We start from the raw sequence: 12912 nt of genomic DNA, 5'->3' as shown, positions 1-12912 counted from the left end.
CAATGTCCAGGAATCAGTGACAAAGCTGAAGCTGCGCCGGGGCTGGATCTTTCAACAAGACAACGACCCGAAACACTGCTCAAAATCCACTAAGGCATTCATGCAGAGGAACAAGTACAACGTTCTGGAATGGCCATCTCAGTCCCCAGACCTGAATATTATTGAAAATCTGTGGTGTGAGTTAAAGAGAGCTGTCCATGCTCGGAGGCCATCAAACCTGAATGAACTAGAGATGTTTTGTAAAGAGGAATGATCCAAAATACCTTCAACCACAATCCATTGGAACCTACAGGAAGCATTTAGAGGCTGTAATTTCTGTGAAAGGAGGATCTACTAAATATTGATTTCATTTATTTTTTTGTTGTGCCCAAATTTATGCACTTGCCTGATTTTGTTCAAATAATTATTGCACACTTTCTGTAAATCCAATAAACTTCATTTCACTTCTCAAATAACACTGTGTGTCTCTTATATGATATATTTAACTGACATTTTATTGTAACAACCAACAATTTATACAGGAAAATAATGACTATTAACAAGGTTGCACAAACTTTTGCATCCCCGCTGTATATCGTTTTGGGCCCATTGCGATACTAATAACCTTCCTGTGATTTGAAGCCTCCAGAGTTTTTAGGAGTGTCATGAATTATTAACAAGCTCCATTGAGGATTATGCAGTCTCATAAAACCATGGTAAAAATGTTTAACACTTCACTTTCTGAATTCTGATGAATACATACCGAGTGCATTTCAGAGGAAGGGAAAGAGGAATGATTAAGATCTGTTCTTGTTAACTTTCGCTATTTGCAACTTCTGAGGGAGATTTATTTTCATACAGTTTGACTATATAAAACTATATACTTACCTAGTTACATTTTTTAAATAACTTTTTTAATGAACCCTGGATTAAATATGACATATCTAATTCTTGGTGGACATGTGGAAGTGCAGAAATACAGATATCTCTATTTTATGATACTGTTCACAGCATATATTCTAATAATTTGCTGTAATACCTCTATCATATACCTCATTGTTATTCATAAAAGCTTGCATGAGCCCATGTATATTTTCATTGCAGCTTTGTTATTAAATTCCCTTTTTTTCAGCACTAATATTTATCCAAAGCTTTTGGCTGATTTCTTATCTGAAAAACAGATCATATCTTATCAAGTCTGTCTCTTTCAAGTTTTTATATTTTACTCTTTAAGCTGCTCAGAGTTCTTATTGTTGTCAGCCATGGCCTATGACAGATATGTGTCTATATGTAAACCTCTGCAATATCCAACAATAATGAGAAAAATAACTGTCGTTTTTCTGCTTGTATTAGCTTGGCTTTTGCCTGCTTGTCAAGTTGCAGTTGTGATCATACTAAATATTAATAACAAACTCTGTAACTTTACTTTGAAAGGCATTTTTTGTAATAATTCACTCATCCAGCTTTACTGTGTGATGTCAAGAGCTCTCTCTGTATATGGTGCATTTGTTTTATTGAATACCGGACTTTTTCCAATGCTATTCATAATTTTTACATACACCAAGATAATTTTAACTGTTTATCGGAGCTGCAAGAAAAAAGCTGCACAGACCTGTTTACCACACCTGTTTGTTTTAATCAACTATTCCTGTTTGATAACTTATGACATGATTATAGCTAGACTGGAATCAGATTTTTCTAAAACTGCGCGTTTTTTAATGACACTCCAAATAATAACATATAATCCTCTCTTCAATCCAATTATTTATGGACTAAAGATGAAAGAAATTTCTAAACACCTCCAAAGGTTGTTGTGTCAAAGCAAACTCAACTAGTGTGTCAAAACCACTGTTTTGATTCATGTAATTCAAAAATCTGAAATTGTGAAATTATGTGTATACAACTAACACAGATTTAAGCCTTGTGTTGTCATTAATGATTGCATTAATACTAAAAATCTTACTCAAAATCTTGTGTTAAATTATTCTTACAGTTATAGTGTAATATATTATTGTGTTACTTTTACCATAAAATAATAATTTGTTATTGTGTTCATATTTGCAGTATTGAGGTATTCATTTCTATTTTCTACGTATTTATAATACACATATAATATAGTACTGTGTTTCACTGTTTTATTTGTAGTGCTGGAGATTCAAATAATTATGTTTGAAGTAATGTGGTTATAACTGTACAAAAATCTAATTTAATGTTATTCACACGTTATTTAAAATTACAGATCAATCTTCCTGACATAGCTTTAATATGAAAATAGGCTGGCATAATAAATGTGTTATCTTGTTCCAACTAATTGCTAAAGTGTCATTTTATAGATAATATTTAGTTAATCTTTTAACTCAGAATGCACAGATTAAGCCTGTGTGTCACAGCTGGGGCAGCAGTCATGTGGTGTTGTGAAGGAGGATCAAAGTTGCAGACAATGGCAGTGAAGCGAGTGAGTTTATTTACAGTGAGTGAAAATGAACAGAAGTAAGGACAAAACTAAGTGAGAACCTAAATTTTGTAAAACTAGAGAACAAACCTGAAATCGTACAAACACGGGAAAACGTCACGGAGAGTGTAGAGCAGAGAGACACAGAGTTACACAGACAAACTGTTATGTTGTGGCAGGAATTTGTCCACAGTTGTTGGAGAGGGTAAAAGCCAGGTTTTGCTGTGAAGTTACACCGTGATAAGTGACTTATGAACTGAGGTTGGCAAGTGGTACCGTTCGACAGCGAGCTGCAATCCTGGGAGGAATATTGTGAGATTTTGGATTACTTCGTTGTGGCGAATGATATTAAGGAGGAGGAGAAGAAGCGAGCGGTACTGTTGAGTTGCGTGGGCGCACAGACCTATGCCCTGATTAGGAACCTACTCAGTCCGGTCAAGCCAGGGGATCGTTCTTATGCTGAGTTGGTGGGATTGTTGAACAATCATTTTCACCCTAAGCCGAGTGAAATTGTGCAGCGGTGGAAGCTTAACACATGAAATAGAAGGCCGGAGGAAAGTGTGGGCGATTATGTAGCGGAGCTGAGGAAGCTCGCACAGGACTGTAACTTTGGAGACTCCCTGACGGTGATGCTGCGGGATCGTTTAGTATGTGGAATAAGCGATGACAGAATACAGCGCAGATTGTTAGCAGAGGATTCGCTAACATTTGAAAAGGCGCTGAAGTTTGCTCAAGCAATGGAGGCTGCTAACAGAGACATTGTGGATTTGAAAAGCATGACGGAACAGTCGCGATTCACTAAAGGATTAGGAGCGGTGAACAAGATGGAGGACGGCGGCTCGACGTCACAACAGGTTGTCAGGAAGTGCTAGATGTGGAGGGCTAAATCATGTGGCCAAGGACTGCAGGTTTGTTTCAGAAAAATGCCACAACTGTGGAAAGGTGGGACACATAAAAAGGGTCTGCCGAATGAAAATGCAACAAAAAGGAGGGCGTGGCAGACAAGGTAAACAAGCCCATTTCTTGGAAGAGGAGAATGTGGAGAGTGAGGAAGAAGGAGCTGAAATGCACCACATAAAGGCAAGTGTGACTATGTATAATGTGCATGAGGAGATTAGCATCCCAAGGGAAGAACCCATCAGACAGAAGCTAAAAGTAAATGGACAGAATGTGACATTTGAAGTAGACACAGGCTGTGGTTACACTATCATGTCGAAGGAGTCATTTAAAAAACTTTTTGAAGGCAGTAATGCACCCAAAGTAAGCAAGTGTGGAATCAAACTGAGAACGTATGGAGGCCACAAGGTACCCGTGTGGGGAGCAGCCCAAGTGCAGGTGGAATTCAGAGAATGTAAAAAAAAAACTGGATGTGGTGGTGGTTGAAGGGGCTGGAACTAGTTTGATGGGTCGGGGATGGATTAAGGCCTTCCAATTAGACTGGCAACCTGTACATAAGATAGAAGGCAGAGATGATGCCTTACAGCGGATACTGGCCAGACATGAAACAGTGTTTAAGGATGAGTTGGGAACGCTGAAGGGGTTTGCAGCAAAGATACATGTAGCCAGTGATGCCAAACCGTGCTTCTATAAGCCCCGATCAGTTCCGTTTGCTATGAAAAAGAAAGTGGAGCAGGAACTGGAGAGACTGTTGGAGGAGAAGATCATCCCACCAGTGAAATTCTCAGAGAGGGCCGCACCCATTTTACCCAGACTCCAGCGCCAGAATTTGTGGTGACTACAAACTGACTGTTAACAAGGTGTCGCCTGTAGAACAATACCCCATAGCGGGGCTGGCGGGAGGAGAAAAATACACCAAGTTAGATATGAGTCACGCATATCAACAGGTTGTACTTGATAAGGAATCTAGAAAGTATGTCACAGTGAACACACACAGGGGTTTGTTTACATACACCAGGTTGCCATTTGGTGTGAGTTCAAGTCCTGCCATTTTTCAGCGCACCATGGAGAGTGTGTTGCAAGGTCTGACCAATGTCGCAGTGTATCTGGATGGCATCATCCTGATGGGAAAGAATGACAAAGAACATCTTCAAACACTGGATGGAGTGCTGCAGCGCTTGGAGGAGGCGGGCCTGCGCTTAAAAAGGAGCAAATGTCAATTCATGGAGAAGGAAGTGACATTTTTAGGACATCGGGTGGATAAGACCGGTTTACATCCAGTGCCAGCAAAAGTGAAAGCAGTGCAGGAGGCGCCACCCCCAAAATCAGTGACAGAGCTCAAAGCTTATTTGGGGTTGTTGAACTTCTATAATAAGTTCTTGCCAAATTTGTCCACACTGTTGGCCCCACTGCACAAGCTTCTGAGAAAGGGGGAACCATGGTGTTGGGGACCAGCACAGGAGGTGGTTTTCTGCAAATCAAAGGAACTGTTGCAGTCAAGCAGTGTATTGGTACACTATGATGAGCAAAAGGATTTAATTCTTTCTTGCGATGCGTCCCCCTATGGAGTGGGAGCAGTACTAGCTCACTGCATGCCAGATGGTCAGGAAAAACCCATTGGGTTTGCATCGCGTACCCTGAATGCAGCAGAAAAGAACTACTCACAGCTGGATAAAGAAGGATTGGCTGTAATATTTGGTGTACAGTATTTTCATAAGTACGTGTACGGCAGGAAGTTCATGATTATCACAGATCATAAGCCATTGATAAGTTTGATCCATGAGCTGAAGGCTGTCCCTCAGATGGCGTCACAGAGGATCATGCAATGGGCGGTGTTATTAAGAGCCTATGAGTATGTCATTAAATACAGAGAAGGCAAAAATAACAGTAATGCTGATGGTCTGAGTCGTCTCCCTCTTCCAGAGAACCTCCCTAAAGAGGTGGCAGCTGAGGACCAAGTGTTGATGGTAGATCAGGACCATGAGGGCGTGATGACATCTGAGCAGCTGCAAAGATGGACAACCAAAGATCCCATACTCTCCAGAGTGCGTGAGTATGCTTTGAGAGGATGGCCCACTACGCAGCATCCTAATTTTCTGCCCTACAAACAGAGACAACAGGAGCTGAGTGTGCAGGATGGGTGTGTGCTGTGGGGGGCGAGGGTGGTGATACCAGAACGAGGTCGACGCCCCCTTTTGGAACAGCTACATCAGTCACACCCAGGAATGAGCCGCATGAAGGGCCTGGCCAGAAGCTACATGTGGTGGCCGCATATGGAGAATGACATTGAAGACAAGGTGAGGTCCTGCAGTACATGTCAAGAACATAGACACAGGCCGGAAGAGGCACCACTACACCCCTGGGAGTGGCCAGAAAAGCCCTGGAGAAGGATACATATCGATTATGCAGGCCCGTTTTTGGGTAAAATGTTCTTAGTAATAGTGGACACCCACTCCAAATGGTTAAATGTGTATCCAGTTCCATCCGCTACAGCAGCTGCAACCATAGACTGCCTGAGAAACTGTTTCAGCACGCACGGCCTTCCTGAGATGGTGGTCTCAGATAATGCCCAGTGTTTTGTAAGTGCACAAACTAAAGAGTTCATGGCAAAGAACGGAATCACTCACGTCACCTCCGCTCCATATCACCCAGCATCCAATGGGTTAGCAGAAAGAGCAGTGCAAACGTTCAAAGAACTCATGAAAAAGAGTACTGGAGACACACTGACAACCAAGTTAAACAGGGCTCTGTTTAGTTACAGAATCACATCACAGTCCACAACAGGGAAGTCTCCCGCTGAGTTGATGATGGGCCGGAAGTTGAGGTGTACTCTTGATCTCATACACCCTGACTTGAAACAGAAAGTGACAGCAAAACAAGATAGCCAAAGACTGTATCATGATAGACATGCCAAGGTGCGCATGTTTGTTATTGGAGACACAGTATATACCAAAAACTATGGCAGAGGACCCAAATGGATACCAGGACTTATACAGGAGATGACGGGGCCTGTTTCCTTCTTGGTGATGCTGGGCAATGGGACAGTGGTGAGGCGTCACGTCAATCAGCTGTTTGCCTGCCTGGAGCTGTGCCTGGCAGCAGGAATGCCTGAAGGCCACCCAGGCGAGCCCCCAAAAGCAGCCCCAAACATCAGCGCTGAGACAGGAGACGAAGATGAGAGACACATGGAGGTGCAAGTTACACCAGTGGTGAAGCCACATATGGAGAGTAGTGATTCACTGGAATCACCTGCCACTGGGTTACGGTGATCGCAAAGAACCAAGAGACCACCGGAGCACCTGAGAGACTTTGTGCCGTGATTACGGTGAACTGTTATAGGTTGACCTAAGACTGTTGGACTAAAGGTTCATTATTACGGAGTGAAATTTCAATAAAGGCTGGGGACGGGGTTGTTGCATTTTTATAAAGGTGAAGTTTTTGTTTATGGGTATTTTCTGTAGTGATTAAAACTACAGAGTAGTTCCAGTTTAAGGGGGGAGGAATGTTATGTTGTGGCAGGGATTTGTCCACCAGGGGGCAACAGTTGTTGGAGAGCTTTCAGTCTGTGGGGCGCATGTCCCGGTTCTCTTATTAATAAAGAAGTAACCGTGAGCTAAACATGGTCTCCGTGGTTCCTTAGTCTTATGATATCACACAAACCATCAAGGAACACAGGAAGACACACACGACAAATACACGCAAGGTAACGAGGGAATGACACACCAGAGGGGAACACAGCTGAACCTAGTTAGACACAACGAGACACAAACCTTCAAAGTAAAACAGGAAACTCACAGACTATTTTACAACACAAACTCAGGGACACAAACAAAGTATTATGAAACGGCTGTTTGCAGGCAGGAAAAGGACCCAAAGTGCAGACTCGGGAGACAGACGTGAACTCAAAGTGCAGACCAAACACAACCTAGAGATCAAAATCAGAATCAGAATCAGAATACTTTATTCATCCCGAGGGAAATTAGGGTTACAGCAGGCAGCACGCTAATGGCGCATGCGCACTTACAAAGGAACCTTCTGACCAACTTTACACAAACATCACATTGGGCAGACATGTCAGAAAGGTAGGCTGATAGGAAAAAACAACGAAAATACACTACATGAGGTAAGAGGAGGAGAAAAAAAAAACACTCAGACTGAGCTCCTAGTGGGAGAACAGTTTGATAACAGAAAAAACACCTCAGCACAAAAGCACATGACTATCAATACACCATAGAAACACAAGACAAGCAACAGGGGCGGGTAAAGGGTAAGAGAGAGCCGGTGTAGACAGCGCATCCGGTCCTGCAGCATCTGTGCTGGTCCAGTTGACTGCTATCTTCCCCGGTCGGGCACAAGCATCGAAGGCGTTGGAAAGGGAGGGGGGATGAGTGAGTGCTTATCAGTGTAAGTGTGTGTGTGTGTGCGCGTGTCCATAGTTTAGCTGAGACAGTGTCCTTCGGCCTATCAGGCTAAGTAAACAGTCCTCCAGCCAATCCAGGTGTCCTTGCATGGGATGGGAAGAATAGCCGTAACACAGTCATTATCAGGGAGTGATTGTTCGGCTCCAGCCTTGGGCCTGCAGCTGGCGCCGTGATGGGGATCCGCAATGTTTATGTTGGTTTTGTTAATTTCCATGCGAGCAGCCCAGGAGAATTTTTCAGGCTGCTCTTTAACACTCCGACACTGGCCTCCTGATCTCCCGTTGGAGAGTCGCGAGCCTCCCCATGATGGTATCAAACTTCTGTTCCATGGTGTTATCGTTCTTTTGATTCTGAGACCTCACAACTGCAGTGATCCGTTCCGCGATGTTTTCCAACTGTTTTCCAAAAAACAGAAAACACTGGAGCCCAGAAAATAACCAAACAAAAAAAAAAGGCCCACAAAAGGCGCAGGCGTCCAGGAAAACACTCGCAAAAAAGTTCAGGGGGCCGGCCTGGAGGTTGATAACGCAAAAGTCCAAAGAACAGTTCTGGAGGCTGACCGCGGAGCCAGTGGCGGTGACGGAGCAGGTCAGGAGGTCGGCCGCGCGGGAGGCAGCGGCGGCGAAGGAGCAGGTCATGAGGCCGGCCACGACAGCAATGATGTCCAGCCAATGACCTGGAAAGTGGCCGGACAGGACGAGGACGAGCAGGCCGGACAGGAACAGGTGAGGCAGGACAAGATGGTGCGGACACCTCCGGGCAAGGCAATGGCGTGGGAGCCACAGATGGAGGAGCGGTGGTGGTGCTGCAAGCGACGGCGTGGGAGCCGCAGATGGTGGTGCTGCAGGCAACGGCGTGGGAGCCGCAGATGGTGGCGCTGCAGGCGATGAAGACTGGACAGGCCTCTCAGACCCTCCAGCGGAGACAGAAGGCTGAACGGGCCCCTCGGGCCAGGAGACGGCTGGAGCGGTTCTCCAGAACCCCCAGCAGGAACAACAGACAAAGGCCGGACGGGCCCCTCGGATTCTCCAGCAGGAACAGGTGGCTGGACAGGCTCCTTGGGCCCTCCAGCGGAGACAGAAGGCTGAACCTGGCTGGACCTCAGCCTCCCTCACCTGAAGCACTGAAACAGGTGCAGGGGAATGCTGGGCCCGATCTGCCCTGGGAGCAGGAACACAACGGGGCGAAGGAGCAGGCTCAGGAAACACAAACTCCTCTAAAATGTTTTTTAGCTTCCTACCACCACCACGTCTAACAGTCTTAACAGTCTCAGTTTTAGCATATGATTGTCTTTTTCCAGCTCAGAGGAACAAAAGCAGTCATTATAACTCACCACTGGGAGTTGCTCCGCAGAGAAAGAGTGGTGACGGTGTGAGCGCCGCCTCCTCCGGGAAGTGGGGGGTGACAAACTGGGCTGCAAATCCTCCAACGGACCGGACTGCAATGAGGAATCAGAGAGTTTATGAAGCTCAGAACGCTGCAGTCCCATAAAGAGAGCAAAAGACTGCAGCGGAGTAAGTCCAGTGTCTGCCGTTGCATAATCCTTCTTCCTCCACGGCTTCAGCCTCTTGTTGGACTGGTAATTCGGGGGTGGAGGTGGAGGTGTAGCGACCGGAGAGAATGAGCACATGCTCAATCTGATCGTCCAAGGCATAGGCGCCGGCTCGGCCGTAGCCATGGCAGTTTGGAGGCTGCAGGGGCCTCCCCAAGCCAAACGTGACCCATAGGAGGGTGACTGGAGCTCCCGGGCATGCTTAGCCCTGTGACTCACGTTCTCCTTTAGGAAGGCAGAAACTGCGGGTCGCCGATACCACACGGAATCTGCTGGGTCCATGTTCTGGTCGTGATCTTCTGTTATGAAACGGCTGTGTGCAGGCAGGAAAAGGACCCAAAGTGCAGACTCGGGAGACAGACGTGAACTCAAAAAACAGCTTTAACGCTGAACTCAAAGTAACAAACTTTCAAAGCACAAACATTAACGCAGGCAGAAAAACAAAAACCACAGCATGCGTGAGGGTAGATAAGAGTAGATCGCGACACGGACACAGAGAAACACAGGGCTTAAATACACAGAGGGAGCAATCAGGGAAAGGGTAACAGGAGGGAAACACAGCTGGGGAAAATCAGGCCTAACGAGACAAAGAAAGCAAAACCAGACACATTTACATGAGACACGGACTTTCAAAGTAAAACAGGAAACATAACACAGAGACGCAAACCTGACAAGGGGATACAGCTGACAGGGGAGACAGAGCAACTAGAGAACACAGAGACATAAACAATAAGACAGAACTCTAACAAAGAAGCCAAAGACTAGAAATGATAAATAATATAATAAACTCAAAACCCTGGGTCAACGACCCAGGCATCCTAACACAGAGCAAAGGGCGGGGAGACACAGGTAGGAATAATAAAACACAAGAACCAAACCCTAGGAACTAATACAAAATCAGAAGAAACCAGAAAGTAATAACAATAAATTCAAAACGCTGGATCAGCGACCCCGGACCATAACACTGTGCCTGCTCTTAATTACATGAAGAACAAAAACAAAAGTCAGGGGTCAAGAATTGTATTGTTAATAACTGAAAGATAAATAAAACACTGAAGGGAAGTGTAACCACAAGTGCTTCCGAAATAGAAAAACAAAAGGGCCAGAAATATGAAATAGAGCAGGTAGTGTGAGGCCAAAATAAAATATTATAAAAACAGCCTAATAAAGCACAACTATTAAAAATAACATAAAGACAAAGAAAAAAGTATGAATATAAACATAATTATAAATATCGCTTTGTATTATATCTTACTATGTACAGTATATGAAAGAATAGTAATACAATTGCAAGAAAAAAATGTGAATTTACAAAGCACACAGAACAGAAACATAGCATAATGTTCATAAATTCAGGAGGTCATGGAATTTATCCAGAGAATTGCTGATTTATTCCAAATATGTCCACCATATAAATCCACATATTGTGTGCAATCTAACCTGTTAGATATAGAAAGACGTATTTATTAAAATAATATTACTAAAAGTATTGCGACTCCGTTATGAAGAAAAGAATTCTGTAATACTTTGCAGGGTTTCAGCAAACACATAGTTTAATTGAAAGGAACTCTTACTTTTTCAGAATACTAAGACATTTGGACAATTTTATGCTATCCAAATTTGCCATTTCTGCAAGGCCTTCTTGTCCAACATTAGTGTCTGACTTCAACAATGGGCTTCTGCATGAAGGGCAAATAATTCCCATAAACACTTGTGGAAAACCTACAAGAGTTGAAGCTCTAATAGATCCAAATGCTAGGCCAACTAAGAAAGTAAAATGTTAAGAGAACATTTGTACTAACAAGGCCTTCAGGTTATGGCCTCTAGGGTTGCATGGAAATGGTCACATGAGCTAGTAGCTCAGTTGATGTAATGAGATCCACAGAGAAAAAAAAGAAATCATAAGGTCGTTCCACTTACTGTAATAATTCACTTTCTCAGTCCTGAAACAACAGTGGTTCTCATAGTCTGGTATCTTACATTTGTATGAAATGCTGATTTCATCTCATTTGTTCTCCCTGTTGTACAGTCTGACGGTTGCATTTTTAATTCTATCACTGAATGATTGAAGTTAGTCAAATGTAAAATATAACAATCTCAATTGTTGAAGTCGTAAAAGGTTTTCACTGGCTCTGTTTTTGGGTGGGGAGGTGATATTTTGACCTTTTTTATTTAGTTTGCTTTATTTGACATTTAGTTTCATGGAGCAAATGCATGATGAATTTAATGTGACATATATAACTTTTGGTGGGCACGTTGAATTGGAAAAATACAAATTTCTGTATTTTGCTATTATGTTTACTGCTTATATTCTAATACTCTGCAGTAATTCAACCATAGTTTGCCTCATCTGGATTAAGAAAAGCCTCCATGAGCCCATGTATGTTTTCATTGCAGCTTTGTTGCTCAACTCTGTTGTGTTCAGTACAAATATCTACCCCAAACTATTAATGGACTTTTTATCTGAGAGGCAGATTACAACTCACTCACTATGCAGGTTTCAGGGAATTATTTATTACTCTTTAACTGGTTCAGAGTTCTTTCTCTTGGCATCCATGGCATATGACAGGTATGTGTCCATATCTAAACCTTTGCAATATCATACTATTATGAGAAAAACAACTGTCACAGTTTTGTTAGTTTTAGCTTGGCTTCTGCCTGCTTGTCAGCTTGTGCCATCTGCTGTATTCAGCAACAACTCACAAATCTGCAATTTCACTTTGAATGGAATTTTTTGTAATAATGCAATTTCCAAGCTTTATTGTGCAACCCCCAAAACATACTACTTAATGTATGGTGTGTTTATTCTGTTTAACACTGTATTTCTTCCTTTGCTTTTCATAATGTTTACATACACAAAAATATTTATAATATGCTATCGAAGCTGCAGAGAGGTCAGGAAAAAAGCTGCACAGACCTGTTTACCTCACCTGCTCGTTTTGATCAGCTTCACATGTTTATGTTCGTATGATATAATTATAGCTCGACTGGAAATTGATTTATCTCAAAATACACGTTTCATAATGACTTTACAAGTGGTTTTGTATCATCCTCTCTTTAATCCAATTGTATATGGACTGAAAATGAAAGAAATCTCTCAACACCTCAGAAGGTTGTTTTGTCATCGCGTCTTATGTGTCAAAACGGATGTTGGAAGTGCGGTCATTTCCTTTGTGATTCAAGTTCAAAGGCCTGACTTCTCTACAGTCTAGACATTTCCTTGTACAGCAGATAATTTACATGTTAAAAATTATAATTAGCTAATTTTCAAGTTATCGTAGCCATACTAAAAATGTGTATTATAATCTTATTTGACTTTGGTTACTGACTAATGCAAATTTTATAGATTAGTTATTGTATTGTATTGTAATAGTAATATTACTATTTTATTATTACCATAATTAAAAATCATCTAAATCTTAAACAGTATATAAGTAGTTTCTTATATCTATATTACATTCAGATAAAGTTCTCTTATTGTGTGTTTTTAAGTGTATACCATGTACTGTTCAAACAAGATGTTTTATATAACCCTTTTTCCTGTATATGGACATCATATTTCCTTACTCATACTAAGCTGTAATAACCTATGCATTGTGATATTATTCTGT

The 12912-nt window shown here is 42.6% G+C and overlaps 2 protein-coding genes across 2 annotated transcripts; both read left to right on the top strand.

Annotated features, from left to right (window-relative positions):
* Positions 1–896: 896 nt before the first annotated feature.
* Positions 897–1814, top strand: LOC308409689 (olfactory receptor 6N2-like; the record flags this gene model as incomplete). Its single annotated transcript, XM_080902612.1, has 1 exon — positions 897–1814. One exon carries the CDS (start codon positions 897–899, stop codon positions 1812–1814), a length of 918 nt encoding a protein of 305 aa, XP_080758738.1.
* A 9688-nt stretch (positions 1815–11502) lies between these two features.
* On the top strand, positions 11503–12513 carry LOC308410457 (olfactory receptor 13C2-like; the record flags this gene model as incomplete). The annotated part of the gene is made up of 1 exon (XM_080903791.1): positions 11503–12513. One exon carries the CDS (start codon positions 11503–11505, stop codon positions 12511–12513), a length of 1011 nt encoding a protein of 336 aa, XP_080759917.1.
* Between the last annotated feature and the right edge of the window lie 399 nt (positions 12514–12912).

Source organism: Rhamphochromis sp. 'chilingali', assembly GCF_963969265.1.
Source record: "Rhamphochromis sp. 'chilingali' genome assembly, chromosome: 14".
NCBI classification, from domain to species: domain Eukaryota; kingdom Metazoa; phylum Chordata; class Actinopteri; order Cichliformes; family Cichlidae; genus Rhamphochromis; species Rhamphochromis sp. 'chilingali'.
This window is presented reverse-complemented; position numbering and strand designations above follow the sequence as displayed.